Source organism: Girardinichthys multiradiatus, chromosome 3, assembly GCF_021462225.1.
Source record: "Girardinichthys multiradiatus isolate DD_20200921_A chromosome 3, DD_fGirMul_XY1, whole genome shotgun sequence".
NCBI lineage: Eukaryota > Metazoa > Chordata > Actinopteri > Cyprinodontiformes > Goodeidae > Girardinichthys > Girardinichthys multiradiatus.
The window spans coordinates 40,598,131-40,626,081 of NC_061796.1; the positions used below are offsets into that span (position 1 = coordinate 40,598,131).

General features: G+C 40.7%; 2 protein-coding genes and 1 long non-coding RNA gene across 5 annotated transcripts in view; 2 read left to right on the forward strand and 1 right to left on the reverse strand.

Moving 5' to 3' along the window:
* The first annotated feature begins 2,734 nt into the window (after nucleotides 1-2,734).
* Nucleotides 2,735-5,932, forward strand: vwde (von Willebrand factor D and EGF domains). The gene is made up of 5 exons (XM_047361369.1): nucleotides 2,735-3,080; nucleotides 4,146-4,241; nucleotides 4,397-4,501; nucleotides 5,316-5,411; nucleotides 5,651-5,932. The coding sequence occupies exons 1-5, from the start codon at nucleotides 2,858-2,860 to the stop codon at nucleotides 5,761-5,763; spliced, it is 633 nt and encodes a 210-aa protein (XP_047217325.1). The 5' UTR covers nucleotides 2,735-2,857; the 3' UTR covers nucleotides 5,764-5,932.
* Nucleotides 5,933-6,409: 477 nt separating this feature from the next.
* The window catches only part of vwdel (von Willebrand factor D and EGF domains-like), a 52,292-nt gene continuing 30,750 nt past the window's right edge, over nucleotides 6,410-27,951 (reverse strand). For 2 of the 3 annotated variants that reach the window (XM_047358254.1, XM_047358263.1), the window contains 16 exons: nucleotides 25,960-26,074; nucleotides 24,713-24,969; nucleotides 23,576-23,795; nucleotides 18,749-18,886; nucleotides 16,628-16,822; nucleotides 14,156-14,593; nucleotides 12,398-12,493; nucleotides 12,184-12,279; nucleotides 11,997-12,092; nucleotides 10,244-10,339; nucleotides 10,064-10,159; nucleotides 9,815-9,910; nucleotides 9,296-9,391; nucleotides 8,471-8,566; nucleotides 6,880-6,977; nucleotides 6,410-6,771 (listed from right to left, as the gene is read on the reverse strand). In XM_047358254.1, the coding sequence (XP_047214210.1) occupies nucleotides 6,757-6,771; nucleotides 6,880-6,977; nucleotides 8,471-8,566; nucleotides 9,296-9,391; nucleotides 9,815-9,910; nucleotides 10,064-10,159; nucleotides 10,244-10,339; nucleotides 11,997-12,092; nucleotides 12,184-12,279; nucleotides 12,398-12,493; nucleotides 14,156-14,593; nucleotides 16,628-16,822; nucleotides 18,749-18,886; nucleotides 23,576-23,795; nucleotides 24,713-24,969; nucleotides 25,960-26,074 (2,244 nt within the window). In that variant the 3' untranslated portion in view covers nucleotides 6,410-6,756. Of the gene's footprint in view, nucleotides 6,772-6,879; nucleotides 6,978-8,470; nucleotides 8,567-9,295; nucleotides 9,392-9,814; nucleotides 9,911-10,063; nucleotides 10,160-10,243; nucleotides 10,340-11,996; nucleotides 12,093-12,183; nucleotides 12,280-12,397; nucleotides 12,494-14,155; nucleotides 14,594-16,627; nucleotides 16,823-18,748; nucleotides 18,887-23,575; nucleotides 23,796-24,712; nucleotides 24,970-25,959; nucleotides 26,075-27,951 lie in introns of those variants that run through there. The other variant, XM_047358271.1, reaches the window with a different exon arrangement.
* LOC124863791 lies at nucleotides 17,631-23,680 on the forward strand. Its single transcript, XR_007037200.1, has 3 exons — nucleotides 17,631-17,753; nucleotides 18,757-18,879; nucleotides 23,550-23,680. It is a non-coding gene; the product is annotated as an uncharacterized LOC124863791 (long non-coding RNA).

Sequence of the window (27,951 nt, forward strand, 5' to 3'; positions counted from 1 at the left end):
AAACAGAAGTACATTTTCTACTATTTCAATGACACAAATCATCAGAAGTGTAAATAAACAATGTTTTTGCAGCTATAACTGTTTATACACTCACCTGGCCCGTTTATTAGGTACACCTGTCCAACTGCCCGTTAACGCAAATTTCTAATCAGCAAATCGCATGGCAGCAACTCAATAAATTTAGGCATGTAGACATGGTTCAAGACGATCTGCTGCAGTTCAAACCGAGCATCAGAATGGGGAAGAAAGGTAATTTAAGTGACTTTGAACGTGGCATGGTTGTTGGTGCCAGACGGGCTGGTCTGAGTATTTCAGAAACTGCTGATCTACTGGGATTTTCACGCACTACCATCTCTAGGGTTTACAGAGAATGGTCCGAAAAAGTTAAAATATCCACTGAGCGGCAGTTCTGTGGTCGCAAATGCCCTGTTGATGCCAGAGGTCAGAGGAGAATGGCCAGACTGGTTCGAGCTGATAGAAAGGCAACAGTAACTCAAATAACCACTCATTACAACCAAGGCATGCAGAAGAGCATCTCTGAACCCATAACACATCGAACCTTGAGGTGGATGGGCTACAGCAGCAGAAGACCACACGGAGTGCCACTCCTGTCAGCTAAGAACAGGAAACTGAGGCTACAATTTTCAGCTGTACAAAATAAAATAGCTGTACAATTGCATTAATAAATAGCAGAATGAAGAAAAATATTTTCCATTGTAGGATATTTCAAAAATATTCCTTTACATTCTTATATTTTGAGAGAGGCCTGTCTTATTTCCTGCCAGAAACAAACCATGTGGTTGAATGAAAATAAATTTAAATCTAAATTTGCTAGCGGCATGAATAATTTGGGATTAACTGTAAATACTCAGTGGTATTTCTCCTTGCCTGCCACATATGCCTGCCCATTTGACCCCATATCTCACCACACGTCAGCAGGTAACAGGTCAGCACACCAGCCATAACAATATGTACAAACCCACTGTAATGATACATTATGCACTCTACAACAAAGCCAATGACCTAATTTAGTAAAATGTTCATTATTAAATGGAATGCTGCATTTTAAATGTTGTAATTAATGACATACCTTGGTGTTATGGTTTACTTGATATTGGACCCCAGAATGCAGACGAGCAGGCAGCGTGATGGTAAGTGAAAAAAAAGGTTTAGTAACAAAAACTCACACTCAGCAGGTGGCAGGAACAAAACAAACGGGCAGGCAAGACAGGCATGATCAAAAAGACAAGACTTGGTTTGAGAACAAGACATGAGCATGAGAAATGTCTCCGCGACGACTAACAGAACAGGTGTGAATATATGGCGTGAAAACTAGGTGGAGTAAGGAGACAGATTTACTTGAAGCAGGTGAACTGAATAAACTTAATTAACAGAACAAAACGTGACTGGAGCAAAACAGAGACTCTTGAAACACAAACTAGAAAAACATGAAGCAAAAGCACAACCAGATCCGAAAACCAAACTTGACAAAACATAAACAAGACGACAAAACAAAAGCATGACCAGGAAAATAAACAGAAACATGATTCAAAACTTGAACAGTGAAAAACATAAGGAAAAAACCTGAAACCAAAAACCAAACAACCCCAAATCATGACACCTTGGTTCCTGTTTGCTGTTTAGAGCACCTTATTTTGAACTAATGGAGATGGTATAGGCTGCACTGCTGGTTGAGGCATGGCGGGGCTAACTAGTTCCACTTGACCCAATGTCAGTCTGCTTGTCTGATGATCATGCTTGGCAGTTCTGGTGGATGATGTACAGCAGGAATATATAGATGGTTCTTGAAAATCAAATATGGTCCTTCCAGTCTTCATGAATTACTTAATGTGTTTTTATTTCTTGATTTATCCAGAAACTTGTGCAGTTTTAACACTTATGGCTCAGGGGAGTTTCTCTGGCTGTGAAGAATAGAGAAAAACTCATCAGATGTACGCTTTATCATTCTGCTTCATCTGTGGATTTCACAAATGAGCAGAGAGTAATTTAGATCAATATTATGCCAGACTTTCTGGGATTTATCAAAAAGGTTTTTTGGAATTTGACAGTTTTTAATTTTTTTAACTGAAATTTGAAATAAAAAAACGACGTGCAACCAATAAGCAGAACCCGAGAGTAGCCCGTTGTCTTAAAGAAATGAAAAAGAGTCTCTAAGAACTCACCGTAATTTGACGTCTTCTACGGCAGGTAAAGGAACTATTACTGATATCTTCACAGAATCTCCCTTCAGAATATCTGAACTAACCCTTTACAGCAGGGTTTCTCCAGATCCAGCCCCTGAGAGCCGCTGTGCCCCTGTAACCTCCTCCAACACACCTGATTCGGGTGTTTTAAGGCAGGGATAAATCTAAATATGGTTGAATAGCGGCTCATGTGGCAGCCATATTGGATTTTGACGTTGGGGTTTGCAAGAAACCCGTCTTTCCCGCTCGGAATTGTAACTTCAGAGGACTTTTAGTTTATTTTTCCAACTTAGACATTTTGACTTCTGAATAAAAGTGAGGCACACAAATAAACATCTATAAACCAAACTGTAGCTTATTTGTTGTTAATTACTTCTTACAGTAATACAGATGGAGATAACGACAATGGCTTCTAATAATATCTACCAAGCCTATTATAGTTTCCTCTTACTGTCCATCTTCCCACCAACCTAACATGTCATCATGGTCAGCCAGCCCCTCTGAAGGCGCGCTCTCCCCGCCCAGACTGCAGTCTGCCGGCCCGCTTAGACTAAAGCCTCTCTGTGTGAAAGAGCCGGAGCGTCGCGGAGAAGTCTCCGTCCACCGCTCCGTCGCTCCATTTTCTGCAGCCAAACAAACGAATAAAACCAACCATGAGCTTTTTTGTTCATAAATCTGCGTTTTCTCTTTTTAGCTTCTTGCTCGCTCTTGCCGGTGTTTGTTCTGGAGGTTCGGACGCGCCGCGGGGAGTCGCGGTCGGGTTCGTTTTCGATCTCAAAGCGAAGTGCGACCCGCCGTGCGAACACGGAGGAGTCTGCATCCGAAACAACACCTGTTTCTGCTCCAAGGGGTACGAAGGAGAGACGTGCCAGTACGGTGAGGCGGCAAACAGCGCACTTTGGTTCGGACATGTTGGAAGAGCCGTTTGGTTCGGCTTGGTAACGTTTCTGCATCTAGGAAAACATTGATTTTGTTTTTGTTTGTTTTTTTGGCAAATTTGTTGAGTCATCTTTTTAGCCTATGTAAACCAGTTTTGCTTTAAATTAATAAGGCTGTTATTCATTTTAGTTGAGACTGAAATAGTTTAATTGCGCTTTACCCTTTCTATTCTCAAATGATGGGTTGAACAGAGCTCTGGCAATTGTTCAAAATTTGGCATATTGTTTTATAACCTAACCCTGCTTTAAACTTGCCCATGACTTCCTCCCTGACCTGTCAGCTGTTGTTTGGTCTTCATGATGCCGTTTGGTAACTCAACCTGTGAGGCCTTCAGCTGCATTTATACTGACAAGTGAACTCGACTAATTAGATGACCTCTGACACGATCGTTTTCATTGGTGATGTTTTGGGGTATCACAATAAAGGGGGGGTGAGTGCAGGTGTATGCCACACTTTTCAGACCACCATCTGTTCTATCACATAAAATCACAAACATCGAAGTTTGTGGCTGTAAAATGACAAGTTGTAGGTGAAGTTTATGAGGTATCAATGAGAAAAATCTTCGTGAAGCAGAAAATAGCCCTTTAGCACCAATACACTGAAACTAAAGACCTACTTGTTGTAGACGTGTTGTGCAGTAGATGAACAATTAAAGAATGGGTCAGGTTTTTGTTTTTTTTCTTTGTTTCTTAAAGACATGACTTGCAGATGCTGTTCATCTGCTGTAAATAGTTTCTGGGCCTTCATCCTCTTTTTTTTTTTCCTTACACAAAGCATTTATACTTTTAGTCTTTTATGTATTTTACAATTGAAAACAGCCAAAGTCCAAAGAAAACGTAGAAAAATCTTCAGATAACCTGAAGAACTATTGTTCAAAACTGCTTTTAAAAGTCTAGCTCATTTATTCTAACCCAATATAATTCATTGACTTATTGTTTAAGACCGTCTCAAATTCAGAATAGATATATTGAAAAGGATTAATGATTAATGGTTCTGTTGCAGCCAACTGTTTTCCCAAATGTAAAAATGGTGGAGCGTGTCTTCGTCCAGGAAAATGCAGGTGCCTGCCAGGCTATGAAGGAAGATACTGTCACAAAGGTTAGAGGGTTTAAACTACCTGTCCATCCATCCATCCATCCATCCATCCATCCATCCATCCAGTTGGTGATATACAGAAGCTCTCAAAGTGTTCACGCTAACTGTTAACATGCCAGGTATTTATCATTTAATTCAAGAAATGTGTCTTTCCACAGTGACGTGTGCCGGTGGATGTTGGAACGGAGGGGAATGCACCGCCGTCAACGGAGTGGCCAAATGCATCTGCCCTTCCAGCTGGACTGGATCAAAATGCCAGGATGGTGCGTTTTATGGCTGCATCTAATCATGTGATTAACACAGAAAGGTCAAAGCTGCCACATAGAGCTGCTCCATCTGCTATTTTCAAGGCTTTCCCACATCCAAGCTGACATCTGAAGCTACACTCAAACATGTAATGGTGGTGAAGATGTCTTTGGAAGTTAACTTTAGCACTCAGAAAAGGCAAAATGTTAATTTCTTGCAAAGAGCTCAAAGAAAACTAGATAAAGTTTTTCATAAGAAGTGTAAACAAGGACTCTGTGTGAGTTTAAAAAAAAGAAAATCCCCTCCACAGCTTGCAAAATATCTGAGTCCATTACACTTTAAAATCTGCAAAACGAACAAGTGGTACAAACTCTAGAAAATACATTGATCGTCATTGTGTTGCTCTACTTGAATGAATAGAACTAAACCAACAAATAGCATTGAGTCTTCTTCTACAGGTTGTTTCACCACAGATGATGCAGTAAAGGTTCAGTTGGAGAAATTTAACGTGAAATTTTGTTTTCTTTATAGTATAATATAATATAGTAACTGTGCTGTTTCTATCCTCGTTTCCCTCCTTTTACTTTTCTTTTTTTTAGTAAAGATATTTTTGTGGCCCTAGTGGTCTTTTTTTTTTAAGTAAGCAGACAGGAACTGGAGAGGGGGAAGACCTGCAGCACAGCTCTCTGGGGCCAGAACTCAAACCCGGGACAGCTGCGTTGAGGACTGAAGCCTCACTAAATGTGTTGCGTTCTTTGCCGCTACCCGATGACCCCTTCTTTCACTCTTCTTCAACACTTTGGTTTGTTTGTGGGTTTTTTCTCCGAACAGCAATTTGTCCCCAAGGCTGCAGGAATGGGGGGAACTGTGTGTCTCCAGGAATCTGCAGCTGTCCAGAGGGATGGGTCGGTGGTGCGTGCCACACTGGTGAGTTCAACACACTTGCATAAAGCGTTCACCCTCTATATCTTCTTCTGCATTAAATTCTCATCACTTCTTCTTTTTTTGTGGTCTTTTCAGCCCAGTTCATTTCCAGACTTGACATTTTTCTTCCTTTTTGAGTCAAGCTGCTGGGTTTATGGTGTCAGCCAAGCTTATCTCAGCCTCTTGAGATTATACAGAAAAAACTAACACATTTGCTTTTGTTTCCATTGTCTCGGCTTCAGCCGTCTGCAGTCAGACCTGCCTGAACGGAGGGAAGTGCATTTCTCCCAACAAATGCCGCTGTCGGCCGCTTTTCTCCGGTCCTCGCTGTGAGGAGAGGAAAAAATCCCACTAATCATTTCCAGACTCCACTGCACGAATTATTCATTTGTGACTCAAACGTTGTTCTGTGTATCGTTTTTTTTACATTTCTGGAAAATATGCATTACATTTTTTTATAAATCAAATGGTTGTGCTTTGTTTTGTAAAAATACTGTAATTTGTCATTAAATAATAAAAACTAATGGTGTCAAGCATTTATTTAGCACACAGACAAAAGCAGTAAGTCTGGTGCATATGATTTCCAAAACATTTATGGAGCTTGTAATTAGAATTTCAGCTATCTCTGCTGTTGATGTAAATAATTGCAACATATTTATGTCAGTGTCTTTATGTCTATTAATGATGCCTTCTGTAGGAATCAGCCAAAATCAAGGTAAAAAAATTATCAAGAATTTTGGTAAAAGGTAAATCAAGACATTTTCATGTCAAAAAATCTTAAAACTAACATTGTATTTAAATTCAGTCCTCGAATAGTTGCTGAAAGTCAATGTTTGTAAATTGTAAAATTTTATAATTCTAAACAATTAAAACCTCACATAATGGCTTTCCCCCCAAATGATTTGATAGGGAACTGGAAAAAGAAAATCCTATAAAATGTAAAATAGAGGACATGCGACTTGTCAACGCCTCATTGCAAAAAAAGACTTGGCTTCAAACTCCTGCATCATGTTGTTTATTAGTTAAAGGTTTAGTTAAAAACGAATAGCTATTGATATTCACCAAATAGATTTGTTTTTCTGTTGGATTGTACAGGTCATTCAGCATGTCAAATTAAGAAAAGGTTGACATTTTGACAGGGGTGTGTACATATCCACTGTACATATACATCTGAGGAAGTGAAATGCAGGCACAAAAACACAAATGCAACAAATCTTGTCCCTCAGTCAGAGTTTAAATGTGGACGTGTAAGTACATGTTGCTCTCTATCGTACACTGAGACAAACACTTAAAAACACAGAATTTGGAGCGTTCCTCTTGTTTTGTCATCATAATTCTCCTTGTTTTCTCATACAGGTGATGCCTGTGAAGAGAACAAATGATTTGAAGAAAATCAGATTCAAACAGAACAGTTATTACATATCCGGTGTGCCTCTGTAAACGACTCTAGAACCACGGCCCCACGTCTCACCTTTACAGCACAAGTGAGGCCTTTGAAGCCTCTCCGACAGTGGCAGTGGTCGGGTAAAACACATCGCCCCCCATTCAGGCACGGCCATTTACAGATCGCTGAGGAGGAACACAGAATGAATGAAGTTATCATAGAAGATACACAAAGAAAAATAAGGCCTGAGGAGCATCTCCACAAGGTCTCCACAAGTTCTCCCAGCACTGCACTTTTTCCACATTTGCCACATTTGATCTTCAAGCCTTTGTTATGGAAAAATTCGTATTTACCAAGAGGAGAGATTGAACCTGATACTCCCACGTGGAAAAACAGCACAATCAGTAGTAATTCCTGGAACTGAAGCCCTGATACAGCGGCATGCTTATCTGGGACTCTTGGAACCTGGAACCCTCTCTGGGACAAAAAGAGCATTCTGTAGCTCCATTGTTCTGGGCCCTGATTATAAATTAGGCCATAGATTAAATGACAGGGAGAGGGGGTGATTACTATTTTAGGTCAAGAAGATTATCAGGTTATGACAAGGGCTCACCTTATTCCAAAATTTATTATATTTATTTTTTCCCTCAAATTTCTATACACAACACCACATAATAAAAAAATACAAATGTTTATCTAGAATTTTTTCAAATGAATAAAACAAAGAAAAATGTGTGCAGAAGTATTCACAGCCTGTGCGTAATATCTTGTTGAAGCAACAGTTGTCTCTACACCCTCACCTGTTTTTGGGTATTGTCTCCCATTTTTCTCTGCAGAACGTTTGAAGTGCAGTCAGGCTGTAAGGAGATTGATTTTTAATTGGATTTAAGTCAAGGCTTTGACTGGGCCACTCAAAGACTTTGACTGCTCCTTTCTTTTAAAGAATCTATAATTATTTGCCGTCATCCTGCTCTCTATCTGACCAGCCACCCAGCTTCTGTACCAGAAAAACATTGCCACTGCCATGCTTTACAGTGCTAGCCAGGTGTTAGCCAGGCAATGAATAGTCTGTTTTTCTCCAGATGCTTGGAGTTCAGTCCAAAAAGTCCTGTTTTGGTTTTATCCTACCAGAGAATTCTGTTTCTCCTGGTCTGACAATCTGAGGTGTTTCTTGGCTAAATTCAAGCAGGCTGCCATGTACATCTGGCCACTCCACCATAATAACCCCAACAGATGGAGGATATTATCAATGGACGACCTTCTCCATGGTTCTTCTTTCTCCACAAGCGAACACCGAGACTATGCCTTTGTGACCATTGGGTTCTTGGTCACCTCTCTGACCAAGGTCTTTCTTCCATGATTACTCAGTTTGGTTTTGCAGCCAAATCTAGGGAGGGTCCTGAGGGTTCCACACTTCTTCCATTTCTGTTGAGCATCATGGCAGTGGGTGTGAATACTTATGTAAGTCCAATGGGATGTTTTTTATTTTTTTTTTATCTTTTATTTCTTTTCAGAAATCTGAAACACATTTTTATTTCATCATGATAGGATATTGTGTGTAGGAGTTTTAGGAAAAAATGTATTTAATTCATTTGGAGTAAAGCTTTAATATAAAACAAAAGTGAAAACCTGCAAGTGATGTCTGGAAGCACTGTACATGTGTGATTTATGGACTCACGTGTTTGACAGTGCAGACCTTCCCAGCCCGCAGGACAGTGACAAGTGTTCGGTCCGACACATTCGCCTCCATTTTTACACTTTTGCAAACAAACAGCTGCAACGAAAACACAGACAGAAAGTAATTTTGTAGGAGCCACACTTTGCTTGTCTTTTCGTTTGGTAGTTGTCCTTTTCTGTGCTGCTGTGTGTGCGTTGTGATGTCTGATTGTGGGCAGCACTGTGGGTGCAGTGTCGGTATTAGTTTGGGTGCGTATGGGATGGCACTTGTGCGCTTTAATTCTCATGGTGGGGTGAGCAACTTTCTTTTGACCGTTGAAATCCAATGCTGACTGACGTACTACTGCATAGCATATGAAACACAGCGATACAAGTAAGTGTCTGCTATTTCTCAAGCCTGTTAAATGGAGAAATAAAGAATACTCAGTAAGTAATGATTCAACGCGTCTTCAGTACACACTCAGGTCTTAGCCCGCTGCGGCGTTTGGTTGGAGATGATAAGTTGCTATAGCATTGCAACACGGTATAATAAACAGTACAGTTGTCTATTAACTATAACCAGCATTACACTATATTCTTAAACTATTTGGCAAACAGATGGGACTCTGAGCAACACAGAAGACAGATCTAAGCTCCTATTTTCTCAGTCTTTGCAAGGTAGAAGTAAAATGATTTTCATTGGAAGATTCTGACCTCCACAAGGAATGGGATGAGTTTTTCTTCTGATAAATTATTGCAGATTAAAATCAAACATGTTTAACTGCCATAGTTATTGTTCCTTGTGCTGTTTAATCTATGATTATAACTAAAGAGTTAGATCACTCACGCATGTTACACCTCTTCCCCCTCCAGCCGGAAGCACAAGAGCATGTGTTCGTTCCAACACACTTGCCTCCGTTCATGCACATCGGCTCACAAACACCTGGAACAAACATTCATTTAAGTCTTCAAAACCCTTTACTTTGCTTCCAAGAAGCCGAACACGCGTGTAATCATTTAGGTGGTGTTGATTGAGAATACTTCAGTGTTTCAGAAGGTCTTTCTAAGTTTTTCTTGGAACTTCGGCTGCTTTTAAACACATTTTCAGAAGTGTCACGTTAGAAAATTGTCTTAAAGCTTCAAATGAATAAAGATTCATCAGAAAATGTTCATCCGCTGTGGGTACATGAAAGATCAACCAAAGTCCGAAGAAAAATTGAGAAATTGTTGCTGATGAAAGAGTTCAGAAGATTTTAGAAGTTAGACATCTTGAGGTAAATTTTAGGAAATAAGGGATGCCCCTGGACCTTTGCACAGAACTGAATTTCTAAAATAAGCTGAATCAACAACCCAGCTGATTACTTACTGTTTTGGCACCTTCTCCCTGTGGAACCTTCAGGGCAGGAGCACACGTTGTTTCTCATACACTGTCCTCCGTTTTTACAGGGTGGACTGCAAACAGCTGAAAACACAAAGGTTGAACTTCTCTAATATGGAGATCCAAACAATTTGAATTTTTGTACAGCTTTAGAGCAAAAATCACACTAGAGGTGACAACTAAGCAAGGAGACATGTGCCTGTGGTATTTGAACAGGCTCAATTGAAGATAAATTACCAATTTGGCACTGAGAGCCAAAAAAGCCACTGGGGCAGGCACAGATGTTGGGCTTTGCACATGATCCTCCATTCAGACAGACGGGGTTACACAGAGCTGTGGGTCATGCACAGGACAGAAAACAACCGTTAGTTCACAGTTTGTCTCTGAGGTGTAGTCTGATCCGGTTTCTTTCCCCACCTGAGCTGCATGTTGGTCCGTACCAGCCAGGTTTACATCTGCAGACATCTGGAGAAACACACTCGCCTCCGTTTTCACAGTGCCTGTTACACACCACTAGGAGAAAAATTAGCTTAATTAGCTCTCCTGAATGGAAACAGCATACAGCTAATGAACTGAATCCTTCTCTGAAGAACCAGCATGCTCTGTCAGGATAAACAACAGCCATGCTGCTGAATGGAGGTCATCTTGAAGATGTATTAGAACTTGCTTGGTCTCTCCACTTTGAACTTGAGCTAATCAGTGAGTGCAGCTGGCAGCTTTAACTGTGTTTATTCACATTCTTACATGTGGAATGGATATTTGTTATAAAGTATACATAAGAGCGTCCTCCACACTTATCGGCACTCCTGGTAAACTGTCATTGGATTGGGAAACTCCAATCCAATGACATTTCTCATGGTGGGAGAAGAGAGGAATCTTGGACCATTCCTGTTTGCTCAATCTCTCTAGATCATCCAGGATCCTTTGCCCTCTCATGTACTCTCTTCCCTTTAGCTCAGCCCACAATTTTAGATTTAGGTCAGAGGACAAAGATAACCATGGAAGAAGGTGAATTTGTGTCTGGTGATTTATTTATGTGTTGGTTTGGTCATACGTTTGAGATCCTTTTCCTGCTGAAAGACCCAATGATTATCATTTGTAGTTTTCTGGCAGAGGTCCCCAGATTTTCATTTAAAATTACTTGTTAATTCAGAGTTGATGATACTATGCACTCTGACAAGGGTCCTAGAGCATTTGGAGGAGAAACAAGCCCAAGGCATCATAGATCCTTCACTGTGCTCAACGGTACTACTTAACATGCTTTTCTACATATTCAGTGTTTAAAACAAGACCCATCTGGAGTGTTTGTAGCTGAAAAGGTCAACCTTAATCTCATCTGACCAAAAGCACATGATACCAGTTAAAGGCCCAGTAGAATTCACCAAACTCCACTTATGATGCTGGGATAAAATGGGCTTTTTCCTAGCAGGCCCCTAAACATCCAGTTGTCATACATAGCGTCCAATGGTTATGGAGACTCAGTGAGTGCAAAATACCATTCTTTGTTGCAGTTTACCACTCCTTATGATGACCATATTTGGTTTATTCATCTTAAAAATGTTTTTCTTTCTGACATCTCCCAGTTACTATCTACCATCGATAAGTTGTTTTTTTTGACACACCCATAGTACAACAATATTGGTGCTTGAAAACTAGATGAAAAACACAACTGAAACTTTTGCAAACAGTGTAACACAGGCTCAGATGATGGTTTCTGGGATCTTTTGCAGGGTTTATAGTCTTGGGCTGTTACTTATATGTTGTCCTTTATCTATGAGTTCTAAAAATGTAGTTGCACAAACAAAAATGAACATTCACAAAGCTAAAATTAGCAGCCTGGCTGGAAATATTGTTTATTTTTCTGTATTATTATTTTTTTTTACTGTGTCCTGTCCAGCAGGGAACCACTTAGAATTGTTGTCTTAGTGCCAGGAAAAAGCCCAACAGATTTACTTTCACAAGTGGAGCATTATAGCTAACGCTTTAAAGCTCTGCTTGATATTCATAAAAATAAACTTTCTTAGAAGCTGCTTTGGGATTATTTCAGTTGTTACAGACACAGAGACAGAAATGAAAAGGAAAAAAAGAAGCACGAAAGAGAGAAAGGGGGGCAAAAAGGAAAAGGGTAGATATTGGAAATATTGTTTAAAATAGTTAAGGTGCATCTCACTGATTTCACATCTGGGCCCAACGTAGCCATAGGCGCAGGTACAAAGGTTTCTGGCCAGACAAGTGCCTCCCTGCTGACACGGCGGCTCGCAGCTCACTGCACAACAAACACAAAGACACTCAGCAGTAATTAATAAGAATTGTGTTTCTCAGCAGGTGGGATTGGTGTCAGGACGAGTTCAAATCACCTTCCTCGCAGGAAGGGCCGCTGTAGCCCACAGGACATTCACACACGTTGGGTTTCACACACCTCCCCTGGTTCTGACAGTCAGGTCGACACACGGCTGAGAACAGACACAATCAGACACTGAGATAAATGGAACAAATCTTGAGAGGTGCTGATGTGTTAATGAGCTTGTTTCGCTGCACATATAAGCAGTGAGAAAGCTCCATTGCTCGCACCTATCTGACAGCTGTATCCGGTGTAACCCTCTTTGCAGGTGCAGAGGTTGGGCACAGAGCACTCCATGTTCTGCCCACACTGATATCTGCAAACAGCTGAAACAAAACTCCTTTTCAACAAAAATACTATGTCAAAGGAAACAATTCAGCACCCTGCAAACATATTCAGAACACTTCAACTTGTTCACATTTTGTCACATCATAACCACAAACGTATCAAATTTATTTACAAAAAATCTGAAATGTTAGGTGTGAATTTTTATTCAGCCCCTTTTTACTCTGGAACCCCTAAATAAAATCCAGTATAACCCACTGTTTTCAAAAAGTCACCTAATAGTCCATCAGTGCATGATTTAATCTTAGTTTGAATCCATCTGTTCTGTGAATGCCTCAGAGGTTTGTTAGAGAACATTGATGAACAAACAGCATCATGAAGACCAAAATACACAGCAGACAGGTCAGAGATAAAGTTGTTGAGAGGTTTAAAGCTGTGTTAGGTTATGAAACAATATACCAAACTTTGAACATATCACAGAGTACTGTTTAACCCACCATCTGCAAACAGAAAGAGTAGGGCCCTACTGCCAACAAACCAAAAAATGGCCCTCACCTACATGACAGAGAGGGCAAGGAGAGCATTAATCAGAGAGGTCAAGAGGCTCATGGTAAATATGGAGGAGCTGAAGAAATCCACAGCTCAGGTGAATAAATCTGGCAACAGTACAACTATAAGTTCACTCCACAAATGTGGCTTTCCTTAACAATAACAAAAGAAAGTCTGAATAGTTGAAAGAAAGGCATACGATGACAACAAGTCATGTAGGGGGCACGGCAAATGTGGATAAAAGTGCTCTTGTCAGATGTGAACCAAATCAACCTTTTTCACATGTATCCAAAACAGGCAGGAAACTAACACAACACATCACCCTGAACACAACATCCCCATGGTGAAACATGGTGGCAGCAGCATCAAGAAAGCTGGTTAGACTTTGATGGGAAGATGGATGGAGCTAAGTACAGGGCAACAAGGGGAGAAATCAGTTTGAAGCTGCGAAAACAGGAGTCTGAGGCAGAGGTTCACCGTCCAGCAGGATGATAACCCTAAACACACAAGCGGTCTAGATTAAACCACAGTCATGTGTCACAATGGTCCAGTGAAAACCAAAAGCTGGGTCTAATTAAGAATCTGTAGTAAGACATGAACATTTAAGTTCACAGATGCTCATCATCCAAGTTGAATGAGGTTAAGCTATTTTGCAAAGAAGAATGGGTAAAACCTTTAATTTTTAGATGTGCCAAGCTGGTAGAGAAATATCCTGAAACACTTGCAGCTGCAATTGCAGCAAATGGTGGTTCAAGAAAATACTTCTTAGATTTTTATTATGAAAACCTTGTATCATTTTCCTTCCATTTTTAAACACAATTATACACAAGTGTGTTGCTCCATCACATTAAACATCAAAGAAACACATTGAAGATTATGACTGTTAAGTGACAAAATATGAATAAGTTCAAAAGGTTTCAAAACCTTTGCAAGGCACTGTAGATGACGAGCTTTACTAATAAAGAGACCATTCTGAGATGGCGATATAAACTGAGATGTTGGGTAACAGCAGTTCTGGTAACTTCAGCACCGCAAAATTAAAACAACCTTAACATGGGAGGGATAAAAACGCTACTTAAACTACCAAACAGTACTTAAATATGCAATTTCTTGTAAAAAAAATCTTTTTTAAAGCATGACATCAACAGCATCACCTTTACATATGACTCCATCTCCGGTATAGCCGTACGGGCAGCGTCCACACCTGAAGGATCCTGAGCACGTGGGCTCACAGGAAACACCAGGAAAGCAGGGAGAGTCAGCACAGGTTACATGATGGCGGTCTGACATCCATCTGACTCCAGAAGAGAGCTCGGAGGACAGCCTCAGCCTGCTGTGCTGCCCCCTGTGGACAGTGGGAGCAAACACTTGAGTTGCTGTTTTGTTCTGAGGAGTACCAGTGGGCTCTTTGTCTTTGAAAGAAGCTCTCCTGGAGCCAGAGCTGGTCGCCTCTGGTCTCCACTTCCGGTCAAGTGGTTGGTTGTGTGAGGCAGGAGACGAAGGAGAAGAAGAGGTGTGGATCCTTTCATGGGTGGAATTAGATAGAGGATTGTGAGTCCAACGATTTGCTCCACTGTTGAGTGTTGCCTGACCTGTAAGACACGGGAAGTTAGAGGACATGACTTAAAAATCAACAAAACATAGCCCCGCTTTTTATTAATATATGAATCTAGATTTCTTCTTTTTTTTTTTTATTCACATATATCTTTTTTCATCTAGATGCGTTTTTATTTAAGAGTTTTTTTGTTGTGTAATATTTTAAAAAGTGTCACAGTCACAATCTTTCTAGCTTTGTGGGAAAATAAAAGTATAATTGGTTTTTGGGGGTTGTAATCATGGCCGTAGCTACCATTAAGGACCCCGCAGTCTGGACCTCAGTATTTTTCTGCTGTGTATATAATAAAAAATGTATCAAAACAATGCTTTCTAACGAAGTGGTTCTCTGAGTAGCTCCACTGGGTTACGCTACAACTGTGTAAGGTAGCCAAACTCAATGTTTACGAAGAAGAGTGCAGCTTTGCATACCGCTAAAATAAAGACCAGAAGAAGAAGAGTGCAGCTGGAAGTGAAACTAAACAGAGGAAACATGCTAAAAATATTCTACTTCAATTTCGTTCTTCTCCAGATAACAGTTCACTGGTCTTCACCCTTTATAACACTGTTTAAGTTTAGTTAGAATTGTTAATGCCAATTAACGACGTTATTTGATTTGTATTGGCACATTGTGAGCAGCTGTGACAGACTAATGTTTCTATTTCAAGAGCTAATGTTTGCATCCATTAAATTAAGACAAAGGTTTTTTTTTTCTTTTTTTCAGTTAGACCTTTTTTTACTGGTTTCATAAATAAACACGGATCCTTTGTTTATTTAATCCAGACGATAAAAAGAGAATAAATAGATGGATGCTGTCCATCCGCTCCAGCCAGGATACGTTGCTGAGACCCACGTCCCTGTGTTCAAAACAAACAAAAACTCAATGGCCTTTATTATATTCACTCTAGACTACTGCTGACCACAGATAGAAATTTGACTGCAAAGAATACAGTACAAGATTACAGTTTCACTATAAAATATGTGTATTACTTAATAAAGCACACTTTATTTATTTTTGTGTTCTTTAAGAAAAATATTTCAGTGACTCAAATCTAAAATGAATTCATACTTAAAGACAGACAAGGCAGGTGGATAACTTTAGTCTATGTTTTTGATTTGTCATGAGAGACAGGTGAGAGTGTGAGTACAGAGGTAAGAAGTATGCTCAAATCTTGTGTTGAATGTGTTTGTGTGAACAATCAACATTCATATAAATGAATTCATGTCATTTCAGTTAGCCATCATGGTTGTGCCCTGAGTCCCCTGTTGCCTCAGATGAAATCGTTCCCCATTGATTCACATATACACACACACACAAACATGTCACATTCAAGTCACTTACGTTTAAATAAATGTTTCCATTTTGATTAAGTTTTGGTCTTCATTGTCACTGATGTGCAGAGGGATAATGAGTGGTGGACCTCAGTATTTTTTAAAGTCTGGTTACGTCCCTGGTTGTAATGGAATATTTTCAAATTACTGGCCGAAATGCTATTCTAAACCATCATACATCATCCACCACAATGTTTTAAAGGTGCCTGTACTTACTCACTGTTGAACCGCTTGGTAAAAAGTGTCATTTTGAACCAGATGTTTCTAATTTTTAAACATTAGTTCATAAAACCAGAAAAATTTGTTTTCCAGAGAGCCTTCACAGAGATCACATCTGAGAAGGTTCAAGATTAATCAGCTGAAGGATCATGCATCTCTCAAGTCCCAACTATGGTCTTTTCTGGTATTTCTTCTCCCGCCTGTGAACTTTATCTTGACCTGCAGACCCCTTTTTTTATTTATACTGCACAATAGATAATAGCATAGATCAGGTACAAGAACTGGACTGAAAAACCAGCTAAAATCTAAAGCAAAGCTTTCAAAGGTCACCAGAGGCCAGAGTAACAACTGATCCAAAACATGTTAAAAGATTCAGCGGATGTGCAACTCCTTTGAATACAGAAAAAAAAAAAGTGGATTGACTTCATTTTTTCATCAAGGTCTAAGTTCACCAGATTAGATGAAATTGCTTGAATTCTCACCTGTTTTTGTGCACGTTTGTCCGTTTCCTTGGAGACCAGGAGGACAGGGTCCACAGGCGAAACCAGCTGAAACAAGAACGCTCTCAAAACACAGAACCCCCGGGTAACACGGCGCTCTGCTGCACGGCGAAAGACCTGATGGTATGGGTCTCCGGGAAACCTGCAGCACCCTCACTGGCGTTGCCTCTGGAGAGCCTGTGATATTTAGGAATAATTTTAGACACCCAGCCACATTTTAAAAATCATGTCAAAAAATTTGCAAAGCTGTTAAATCGAACATTATTGCCTTAAAATAATAAGAAAGGGTCTGACCTTTGACTGTGCAGAGATGTTTTTAAACTCAATGATTCTGTCACACCTGTCTTATGGAGCTAATGTCTGGTCACAGACTCACCAAACTACTCTCAAACCACACAGCCTTTACTATTAACCTGTTAAGCCCTAAGGGGTTTTAGAGCAATTTCTGCCTTAAATAAATCAAGTATAGCGCCACAGTTATAAGGCCTACATGTAAACATTTGGTACCTGTGTAAAGGTAAGATTTAAAAGAATATTTTTCCAGTGGAACCACTATTGTAACTGTTCTAATGTCTGATTTGTTTGTGATTAAACAAAGAAAAAAATAAAACATTTTGAGCCTCGCCAAAGATTTTTTCTAAATGAACATTGTAAAATACTATGGAAATCCTTTGAAATTTCTAGAACCCCCAGGTTACATTCATCCACATCTTCACTATAACTGCAGCAAATTTGGATTGAATAAGTTGAAGCATATATGTTCCACAAACGTTTTAGAGGTCAATGTGCCAGGTGGAAATGGCAGTTAGGGAAAGGGTGCCAAAACTTTCCCAAATGTGTTTTTCACCTCATAAAAAGGAAATAAAAGGGAATCTGGTCAAATAAAAGTGCTGATTTCCATTGTAGGAGTCCTTCTGCATATGATACAGCCTTTGGTTATGACATTGACCCTGTGTATCATCAAAATCTACAGTTGCAAACATAACTGGAAGCTAACAGTAGCGCGCAAGCTAGCAGCCGGTGGACAGCAACCAGCAGACTGTAATGTTCAAGCAAATTACATCACCAGAGAAGGTGCTAGAAAGACAAGCTATGTCTTGTTAGAAAGGTGAGTGTCTCTAGTTTGTAATCATATGAGACATGTGGGGGTGCTGCAAAGAGAAAGGTGCTTTTTGGACCGTTTTGTTTACAGAATCAGCTATGCCTGAGGGACCTTAAAATGTCATTGCCTGTGTTTAAGTTGCTGTAAAACTAAAGGGTATTTGTGCAAAACCCAATTGGGGAATTGTTTTGTGAAGATTAAAATCTCCTCTTGCTATATATTTAAGAAAAAAATAAACTGGTGGAGTTTTACCTACTTTTATAGACCGCTACAAAGGGATGTGGCCTAGCATGCCCATTGGGCTTAAGAGGGACTTGGTTTTGCACCAAAAGCCTGTCAGATTTCATCACTGTAATATTTTAGCTAGGTTCATTATCTTAGATTTAGCTAATTTTATTAAGTTCAACCTTTCAAAAGTGACTTTTAAATGTCTCAGTGCACTTGCACCCAAACCACTAAATGACTAATCAACTGCAGGGCTGTAGCAGACTTTCTCTGGTACCTTCTCTGTGAGAGGTACCAGACCCTGGATCTCACTTCCTGTCAACTTAAAGTCTATGACCAGATAAGTTAAAAAAAAAAAAAAAAAAAAAATTCTAGCTGTGACAAAAGCAGCACTGTAATCAACAGTAACAGTTTATTATGTTTTAGTCCCCCTGCTGTATTTGGTTGTATATGAATATGTTGCTTGTATTACTGTGTACTTTTTAAATCCTATTAACTGTAGAATCATAGATATTTTGTTCATAAAATTCTTCCAGGGACATCATTATGCACGTGTGGGCCTGCTGTTTGTTTATGTTACAGTGTATCTGTCCCTATCAAATTCTCATTTAATAAATAAATATTATTATATCTATATATATATATCTATTATATATTATATCTGCGTAAAAGGCATAAATTATAGAGCAATGGGTCAAAGAATAAGTGACATTATATTAGGTCGCTAACATATACTTGGTAGTATTTTATTAGTAAAACATTTGCATTGTGCTTACCTTGGCAGATTTTCCCGTCACCACTGAATCCTTGTGGACAGGATCCACAGATGAAGGAGCCCATTGTGTTGCTGCAGCTCACTGCAGGGAAGCATGGCTGGAGAAGGCACTCGTCAATATCTTCTCTACATGTTCGTCCTGGCACCACATGAAACATTACAAAAACTAACGATGCAACACTTTCAAAACCACCAAACATACATGCATGTTATTCATTTATAAATATTCTGAAAGCAATACATTTTTTATGTATACTTTTTAGTATTTGACCATTTTTGTATTTCACGTTGCTGTAGTGGAAAATTTTATAAGCACCCTTGTTCCCTTGTTTTATGACCTAATACGCTGCATGTCCTGATGAAAGTATTCACTCCCTCTCCTGCTGCAGACCTAATTTATATCAGTGTTCATGGCAGCTGGCTCTGTTTAGTCTGGTTCCAGGGCTGTATGAGTAGGAGATAAGGAACCACTCTGTGCCTTGAGTTCTTTCAACATGTCTGGGGAAGAATTACTCAGTTCCTCCTGTAGGGGCAAAGACCTCAAGAGAGTTACTATGGAATTATGTTATAGGAGGGTTTCTTTCCTTTGTCTAGTCAGAACTGATTTTGAAAACCTCTTGAACACGTGATGCTTTGCAGAACTAGCAATAAGAAAGTTGATAGAGTGACATTTATAGATCTCTTTCTTTGTTAAATACTACTTTTTCCACAACCCCAGAGTGGACTCCTTGATTGATTTCTTTCGAGGACAACCTAGGAAGAGCATCCTTGCCTAAAACTCTGACAAAAGTCATGGGGAAGGAGGACTTCTGCACCAAGGTTCTTGGCGACTTAACACTAGATTCCTGAAATAGCCCAAATTTTCAGAAACGGTGAGGATTTCCTCAATAAGCATACCTAAAGCTATTTTATACAGATTTATAATTAACATAAAAATATAAAATATAGAGTATTTTAAAATTACTAGTTAAACCCGGTGGTGGAGACCGCTGTCAAGCTGAAGAAGGAGTCCTATTGGCTGTGGTTGGCTTGTGGGACTCCTGAGGCGGCTGATGGGTACCGTGAGGCCAAGCGTGCCGCGGCCCCGCCTGTGACAGTAGCAAAAACTCGGACATAGGAGGAGTTCGGTGAGGCCATGGAGAAGGACTACCAGTTGGCCTCGAAGGGATTCTGACAAACCGTCAGCACCTCAGGAGGGGGAAGCAGTGCTTCGCCAACACTGTTTACAGTGGGGGTGGGAGGCTGCTGACCTCGACTGGGGACATTATCGGGCGGTGGAAGGAGTACTTCGAGGATCTCCTCAATCCTGCCATCACGCATTCCCTGGTGGAAACAGAGGCTGGGGACTCGGGGTTAGACTCTTTCATCCCACAGGCTGAAGTCACTGAGGTGGTTAAAAAGCTCCGCAGTGGCAGGACTTCGGGGGTGGATGAGATCCGCCCTGAGTCCCTCAAGTCTCTAGATGTTGTGGGGCTGTCATGGTTGACACGCCTCTTCAACATTGCGTGGTGGTCGAGGACAGTGCCTCTGGACTGGTAGACTGGGGTGGTGGTTCCCTGTCCACCAGTCCTGTTCATAAGTTTTGTGGACAGGATTTCAAGGCGCAGCCATGGGCCGGAGGGGGTCTGGTTTGGGGACCAGAGGATTTCGTCTCTTCTTTTTGCAGATGACGTGGTCCTGCTGGCCCCCTCTAGCCAAGACCTACAGCATGCGCTGGGGCGGTTCACAGCCGATTGTGAAGCGGCTGGGATGAAGATCAGCTCCTCCAAGTCTGAGGCCATGGTTCTCGACCGGAAAAGGGTGGCTTGTCCTCTTCAGGTCGGAGGGGAGTTCCTGCCTCAAGTGGAGGACATTAAGTATCTCAGAGCTCTCGATTTACCGGTCGATCTACGTTCCTACCCTCACCTATGGCCATGAACTTTGGGTCATGACCGAAAGAACGAGATCCCGGATACAAGCGGCTGAAATTAGCTTCCTCCGTAGGGTGGCCAGGCACTCCCTTAGAGATAGGGTGAGGAGCTCGGCCATCCGGGAGGGGCTCGGAGTAGAGCCGCTGCTCCTCCACATCGAGAGGAGCCAGTTGAGGTGGCTCGGGCATCTATACCGGATGCCTCCTGGATGCCTTCTCCGGGAGGTGTTCCAGGCACGTCCCACCAGGGGACGGCCTGGTCCTTCCAAATCACTGCCTTAACCAAGTTCCAGCTCCCCATCTATGCATACCAGACAGAAGAGTCCTGGACTCACTACACTTTACCCATGATGGAAGTAGTGGGACCAACTGGACCTTACCTAGTTTTCAGACCCTGGACTTCTCTAGACATTGATTAAAATGCAAAACACTTCCCTGACCCAGTTCAGTCATGTGATGTGTTCTACACCAATTTTGTAGACTTTTGCAGAGAATGTTTTCCCACTGGTGCTGAAATTCGCAAGATTTTAGCAAGGAAAATGACTTTTTCTGATTGTGCTAAGATCCTCGACAAACTCCCAGATGTGAACAAAGGCTTGATAGACCCAGACTGGGAAAGCCCCAGTAATGACACTTACAAAACTGCCATTACTAGCCATAAAGAAAAAGTTTCCCACAAAAGTCGACATGACTAGGAGCTATACCTGCAAGCAGAGGCCTGTTGAGACCACAGACTCTTTCACAGACACACACACGCGCGCGCACGCACGCACGCACACACACTCTTGTTTTGCTATATGTAGTGAGGACCATGTGTTGACTCCCATTGACTTCCATTGATTTTCAGTCATTTTCAACCCTTTCTATGCCCTAACCCTGACAATAACCCTAAACCTAACTATTACCAGTGCATGCCTAACCCTAACCTTAACCTAAAGTCAATTCACACCTTAGTCCTAAACCTAACCATTAGCAAAATAGGTTGTGAGGACCAGCAAAATGTCCTTACTTTGGTACAAACAGTCCTCAATTTGATGGTGAAATCGGTAAAATGGTTCTCACTGTGATGCCAAGACAGGAACACACACACACACACACACACACACACAAATACACATCTGTCCAACCTACTCTCTCTACCTCTTTTCTTTCACACACAAACACGCACGTTTATTTCTTCTATTTCCTGCAATGAAGATCTGCTTTGCGACGACTGTGATGACTTGAGTAAATTCAAACATGTTATTTCCATCTTAGAACAGATGTTTGAGAGTTTCATTCCAACTTATGCTCAGTTTGCCTCCAAAGCTTTAACAATGTTTGATCTCACAGTTTCAAACCAGACAATATCATTCATGGTAGATTAAGGAGAGACGTCGTCTGTTGCTAAAGAGGATGAATTTTCAATACCTCCAGGACCTAGCGGAAGCTATGTTTTACAGTATACAGAACTGACAAAGACTTTCAGCAGCAGAAAATTGGGATCCATGTAAGAGGAACCTGTTGCTGTGCTTCTAAATTATATTTGAGATCTCTTTGGACTGTGACCCATCCCTACATCAGCCCAAGGTGAAAACAGGCTACCACTGTGGCTGCAAAATTTGGCTTATTGATTACCACAGCTTTGTCTTGCATTGATTCCCCTAAACCTTACCAGATGCCCCAGATGACTGTTGTCCCTCCAAGAAATCGGATGATTCTGACAGCTTCATTAACTCTCATGGTGATGATTTTGATTATTTTACTACTGTATACTTTTCATTTAATCACATGATGACTTTCTTGTTTTCTCAATATGATATTCCTCATTTATTCATGTAATGTTTCTTGAATCTAAGGATGTTTCTGTAGAGGGGTAATAAATGTTGATGATTTCCGTAGGTTTTTTGCTCACACGGGATGACAACTTTGTAACTTTTCTTTTATTATTGTAGGTAGTTTTCAATTTTATTATTCACTTTTACTATTCAAATTGATTCTACTTTTCATGATTGTCACTCAGTTGCTTACCTATTTTCTGATCATTGTGGACCACACATGAAACAAGTTTCACTTATGACTAAATTAGTCAATCCCCCCTGTAGGGGGCCAGACCTCAAGGAAGGTACATTGTAATGATGTTATAAGAGGGTTTCTTTACTTTGTCATGTCAGAAAAGGTGATGAACACTGCTTGAACACGTGATGCTTTGCAAGGCTAACAATAAAAAAGGTGAATGAGTGACGTTCATCGATGTCTTTCTTTGTTTAATACGATATTTTCTACGACAGCTGCTCACAATGTTTTTGACTTTTCTTTCTATAAAGAAGTGTCTGGCTGATGTAAGATGAAAATTTGTTTTACTATAAATTAAAATAAGAGAAGTGAATAAGAGCTCTCCAGGTGCTGTAATTATTTACTCATAATCCAATAATACTAAAGCTCCTCGGTATGAAACCTGGATAATAAATGGAAAATCTGATCAAAATGGAAGAATTGGTACAAATTTAATTTACCTGTAAATGTGCCTTTATTACAAACGTGGATAATAAAGTATTATGTGTTGTATTGTAGGGACTGACCAACAGTATGACTATTACAGACATATCTGAGAGAGTTTGTTAGCCTTTGGTAATCCAACGTGTTTTTTCCACGTGTTGTTTTTGTGTTTTGGATTGTTCTTGTTATCATTCAAAATGTCACATTTATTGATAAAAATGCAATCAATTCAACCATTTTGCATGTATTAATCAACGCTTGGATGGTTTTCTAATACAGTAGAATATAAAACAAAATGTAGAAGAACAACTCTAATGTCTGTGGTAAAGAGAACAATTCTTCCTCCTATCACCACTAAATTTAAATACCAACAAACCAGAGCAGAAATATTCATCTTCCTGTTCTCTGTATTTAGGCAGACTAAAGCCCAGCTCCTCCTACCCGTCATTCCAGGAGGGCAGACGCAGGAAAAAGAGTTGGGTCCATCGATGCAGCGGCCCAGTCTGCAGGGGTTTGGTTTGCAGTCATCTATGTCGACCTCACATCTCTGTCCCGTGAATCCATCAGGACAAACGCAGACATATTCCCCACTTCCAATGGGGAAGTTCACATCGGTGATGCAGGACGCCTTGTTTAGACATTCGCAGGACCGAACGGAAACCTGAGGGCAAAATAAAGTCATCAAAGTCTTTGTGCCTGGTCATTCTCCAACTGGGTGAGATTTTACATCCACCTGTAACATCTACAGACTTGTTCCACAAATACAAGAAAGAAATGGAAAAAAAACAACATTGTGCTTGTACTTGAAATGAATAAATACAAAATATGCTTTAAATATAAGCTTTACCAGAAACATTGTTTGTACTAAAATAAATAAATGTAAAATAAGCTTTAAATAATACCAGAAACATTGTGTTTGTATTTAAAATGAATAAATATATCCATAGGCTCTAAATAATACCAAGAAAGCAGGATTACTTTTGACAAAATCATAGAAATGTATTTATTTCAGTTAGCTCAAAAAACTAATCTAAAAATACATAAAAATTGAACCACATATGTTTAAATAATGGGTTAATTATAAATACATTAGGACAAAAGCTAATTAAAAAAACAAAAAAAAATACAAGTTCCGCTGGTGGACAAAACATATGTCTGCAAATCCTTATTCTTCTTTCTGTTTTTGATTGTTTTTGGCTTTCCACTCAACACCACTGTTGGAGTTAAAATATATGCTGTTGTCACCCTCTAGTGGTAGGAAGCAGAAACGTTTTTTGGGCCTCAGAGCAGAACACTGCCATATTTTTTATGCCTAATTTATGACCACTGGATCATTTTACGTCCCAGTTTGTCTTAAATAACTTAAACATATATTTCTACTTTAACTTTAAATATTACATTTAGTTTAAATCTCTTTTAATTTCTTACAATGGCCTAAATGAGGAAACAAAATAAAATCTGTAATATTGTAATATATAATCTTCTGTTTGAATGACTCAACTGTAACATCAGATATTCACAGCCAGAAAATAAAATCCTTTATATATATTTATAGACCTGCCCACAGGACATGCTCACCTCGACAGAGGCAGGGGTCTCGAAGCTGCAGGCGTCAGTCACAGTAAACTGGAAAGTGTGGGTGTCTGTGGGTTCAGAGGTAGCCGTCCACATCAGCAGTCCAGCTGAAGTGAGCAAAGCCCCTTTAGGACCTGATACCAGGCTGAAAATAACCGTGGACCCCTCGGGGTCCTGAGCTTGTAGCTGGTAAATGAAATTTTCCTCCTGGAAGGTACGGAGAGTAATCTGTGGTGGCTGGAACAAGGGAGGCTCATTCTCTGAAAGTAAATAAAAAGAGAAGAAGAACTGGTGCAGATCATCTGTGACAAGAGGCAATATGACTCCTAAAACATGTAGAAAATGTAATAATAGCCCAGATGTGGAAGATTACTTTTAAAAAACTAAATTTTCACAATGCTTTGAAAATACTGTTATTCGTACCCACTAACAAATGTTAATAAAAATAATATGCTATTTAAAAATAGGTACATTCTAATTAAAACTCTGCCATCTGAAGATTATCCAGTAACTCCTGTGTGGTTCTTTCTACACATTTCGCCATGTTGTCACCACTCAGCAGAGACCTGCCTAATCTAGTTTGAGCTTCAGAAGTGAAGTTAGCCAAAAAGTGTAACAATGAGGTCTGGGGCCTTAACACCAGCGCCAAAGGACAGAACTGACTTCAATCATCTCTGAGCTGCTGACAAATCACACAAACTGCCTCCAGAGAACAGCAGCAACACCAGCCGTCTGATGGAAGACATGGCTGAGCTGTGAGGCGTTCAGAGCGTCTCTCAGTGGGATTAGTAACTGTCCAATCGGATTCAGATGAAGACAAGGTAGGAGTTTGGATTTTCACACATGCTGCATTCTACACATAGTTTTCTACTTCGTATTCTTGAACAACAAAATGGCTTTTAAATTCCGTCACCCCTTGTGCTGTTTCTCTTTTTATTTTACAGGTAGAATATTATTTTTATACCTTCACAAAGTATGTTTTGTACATTATTAAACTTGAATCTCCCAAAAAAGATTTAACTTGGAGAAAAAACACTCTGTGAAACCATCTGCAAATTTACAAGCTCCAAAATCTAATATCCATTACTAAAGGTCATACTTGAGATGTGACATCTATCTAATAATGCTCTCTGCTCCCATGCCCAGTTACCCGGCAGCCATTCTACACTCTTGCAGTCAAGTAACTCTAATTCAAACTGGTGATTTTTGATACTTGTTGTGGCTATCTAAGCTGGGTTTTGAGCACATACTCTCAGCTGTCATCCATGTGTTTTTGGACAGATCGGGACGACACGTGAAGCAAGGACTGCTGGGACTAGACTCCCCTTCACTGTAACACAAACCCCCAATGATGCAGGTCTTATCCTGAAGAAAAAAGAACATTTAAATCATCATCAGAACAGAACAGTTCATGGTGCACAACATACTGATGTTCCTCTTGTCTGAGATGTGTCTAGACGTTATTACAAGGTTCAGTTATTAATGTAGTACATAATTGTAAAGTGGAAGGAAAATGATATATGATGAAAGTTTTTTTAATTAATAAAGATCTGAAAAATGTGGTGCCCGTTTGTACTGCACCCCCCTGAGCCAACCACTTTTGCTGCGGTTATAGCTGCAAGCCTTTTGGAGTACATCTCTACCAGCTTTGCACATATCAAGACTGACATTTTTGCTCGTGCTCGTACTTGTCATCTTCCGCTTATCCGGGACCGGGTCGCAGGAGCAGCAGACTCAGCAGAGACACCCAGACGTCCCTCTCCCCCCAGACACCTCTTCCAGCTCCTCCGGGGGGAGCCCAAGGCGTTCCCAGGACAGCCGAGAGACATAGTCCCTCCAGCGTGTCCTGGGCCGTCCCCTGGGCCTCCTCCCGGTGGGACGTGCCTGGAACACCTCCCGAGGAAGGCGTCCAGGAGGCATCCGGTATAGATGCCCGAGCCACCTCAACTGGCTCCTCTCGATGTGGAGGAGCAGCAGCTCTACTCCTCACCCTATCTCTATGGAGGAAGCTCATTTCAGCCGCTTGTATCCGGGATCTCGTTCTTTCGGTCATGACCCAAAGTTCATGGCATTAGGTGAGGGTAGGAACGTAGACCGACCGGTAAATTGAGAGCTTCGCTTTTCGGCTCAGCTCTCTCTTCACCACAACGGACCGGCACAGCGCCCACATTACTGTGGCAGCCGCACTGATCCATCTGTCGATCTCCCGCTCCATTCTTCCCTCACTCGTGAACAAGACCCCGAGATACAGAGCCTTGCGAAAGTACTCGGCCCCCTTGAACTTTTCAACCTCTTGCCACATTTCAGGCTTCAAACATAAAGATATAAAATTAAATTTTTTGTGAAGAATCAACAACAAGTGGGACACAATCGTGAAGTGGAATGAAATTTATTGGATCTGTCAAACTTGTTTAACAAATAAAAAACTGAAAAGTGGGGCGTGCAATATTATTCGGCCCCTTTACTTTCAGTGCAGCAAACTCATTCCAGACGAACAGTGAGGATCTCTGAATGATCCAATGTTGTCCCAAATGACTGATGATGATAAATAGAATCCATCTGTGTGTAATCAAGTTTCAGTATAAATGCACCTGCTCTGTGATAGTCTCAGGGTTCTGTTCAAAGCGCAGAGAGCATCATGAAGACCAAGGAACACACCAGGCAGGTCCGAGATACTGTTGTGGAGACGTTTAAAGCTGGATTTGGATACAAAAAGATTTCCCAAGCTTTAAACATCCCAAGGAGCACTGTGCAAGCAATCATACTGAAATGGAAGGAGTATCAGACCACTGCAAATCTACCAAGACCCGGCCGTCCCTCTAAACTTTCATCTTGAACAAGGAGAAGACTGATCAGAGATGCAGCCAAGAGGCCCATGATCACTCTGGATGAACTGCAGAGATCTACAGCTGAGGTGGGAGAGTCTGTCCATAGGACAACAATCAGTCGTACACTGCACAAATCTGACCTTTATGGAAGAGTGGCAAGAAGAAAGCCATTTCTCAAAGATATCCATAAAACGTCTCGTTTAAAGTTTGCAACAAGCCACCTGGGAGACACACCAAACATGTGGAAGAAGGTGCTCTGGTCAGATGAAACCAAAATCAAACTGTTTGGCCACACAGCAAAACGATATGTTTGGAGTAAAAGCAACACAGCTCATCACCCTGAACACACCATCCCCACTGTCAAACATGGTGGCGGCAGCATCATGGTTTGGGCCTGCTTTTCGTCAGGAGGGA

Bases quoted from the DNA above. Each gene is read 5' to 3' on its own strand.
- vwde (XM_047361369.1), top strand. From the start codon at position 2,858: ATGAGCTTTTTTGTTCATAAATCTGCGTTTTCTCTTTTTAGCTTCTTG. The intron at 3,081-4,145 runs GTGAGGCGGCAA...GTTCTGTTGCAG, and splicing joins AGGAGAGACGTGCCAGTACG to CCAACTGTTTTCCCAAATGT. The intron at 4,502-5,315 runs GTGCGTTTTATG...TTCTCCGAACAG, and splicing joins TGGATCAAAATGCCAGGATG to CAATTTGTCCCCAAGGCTGC.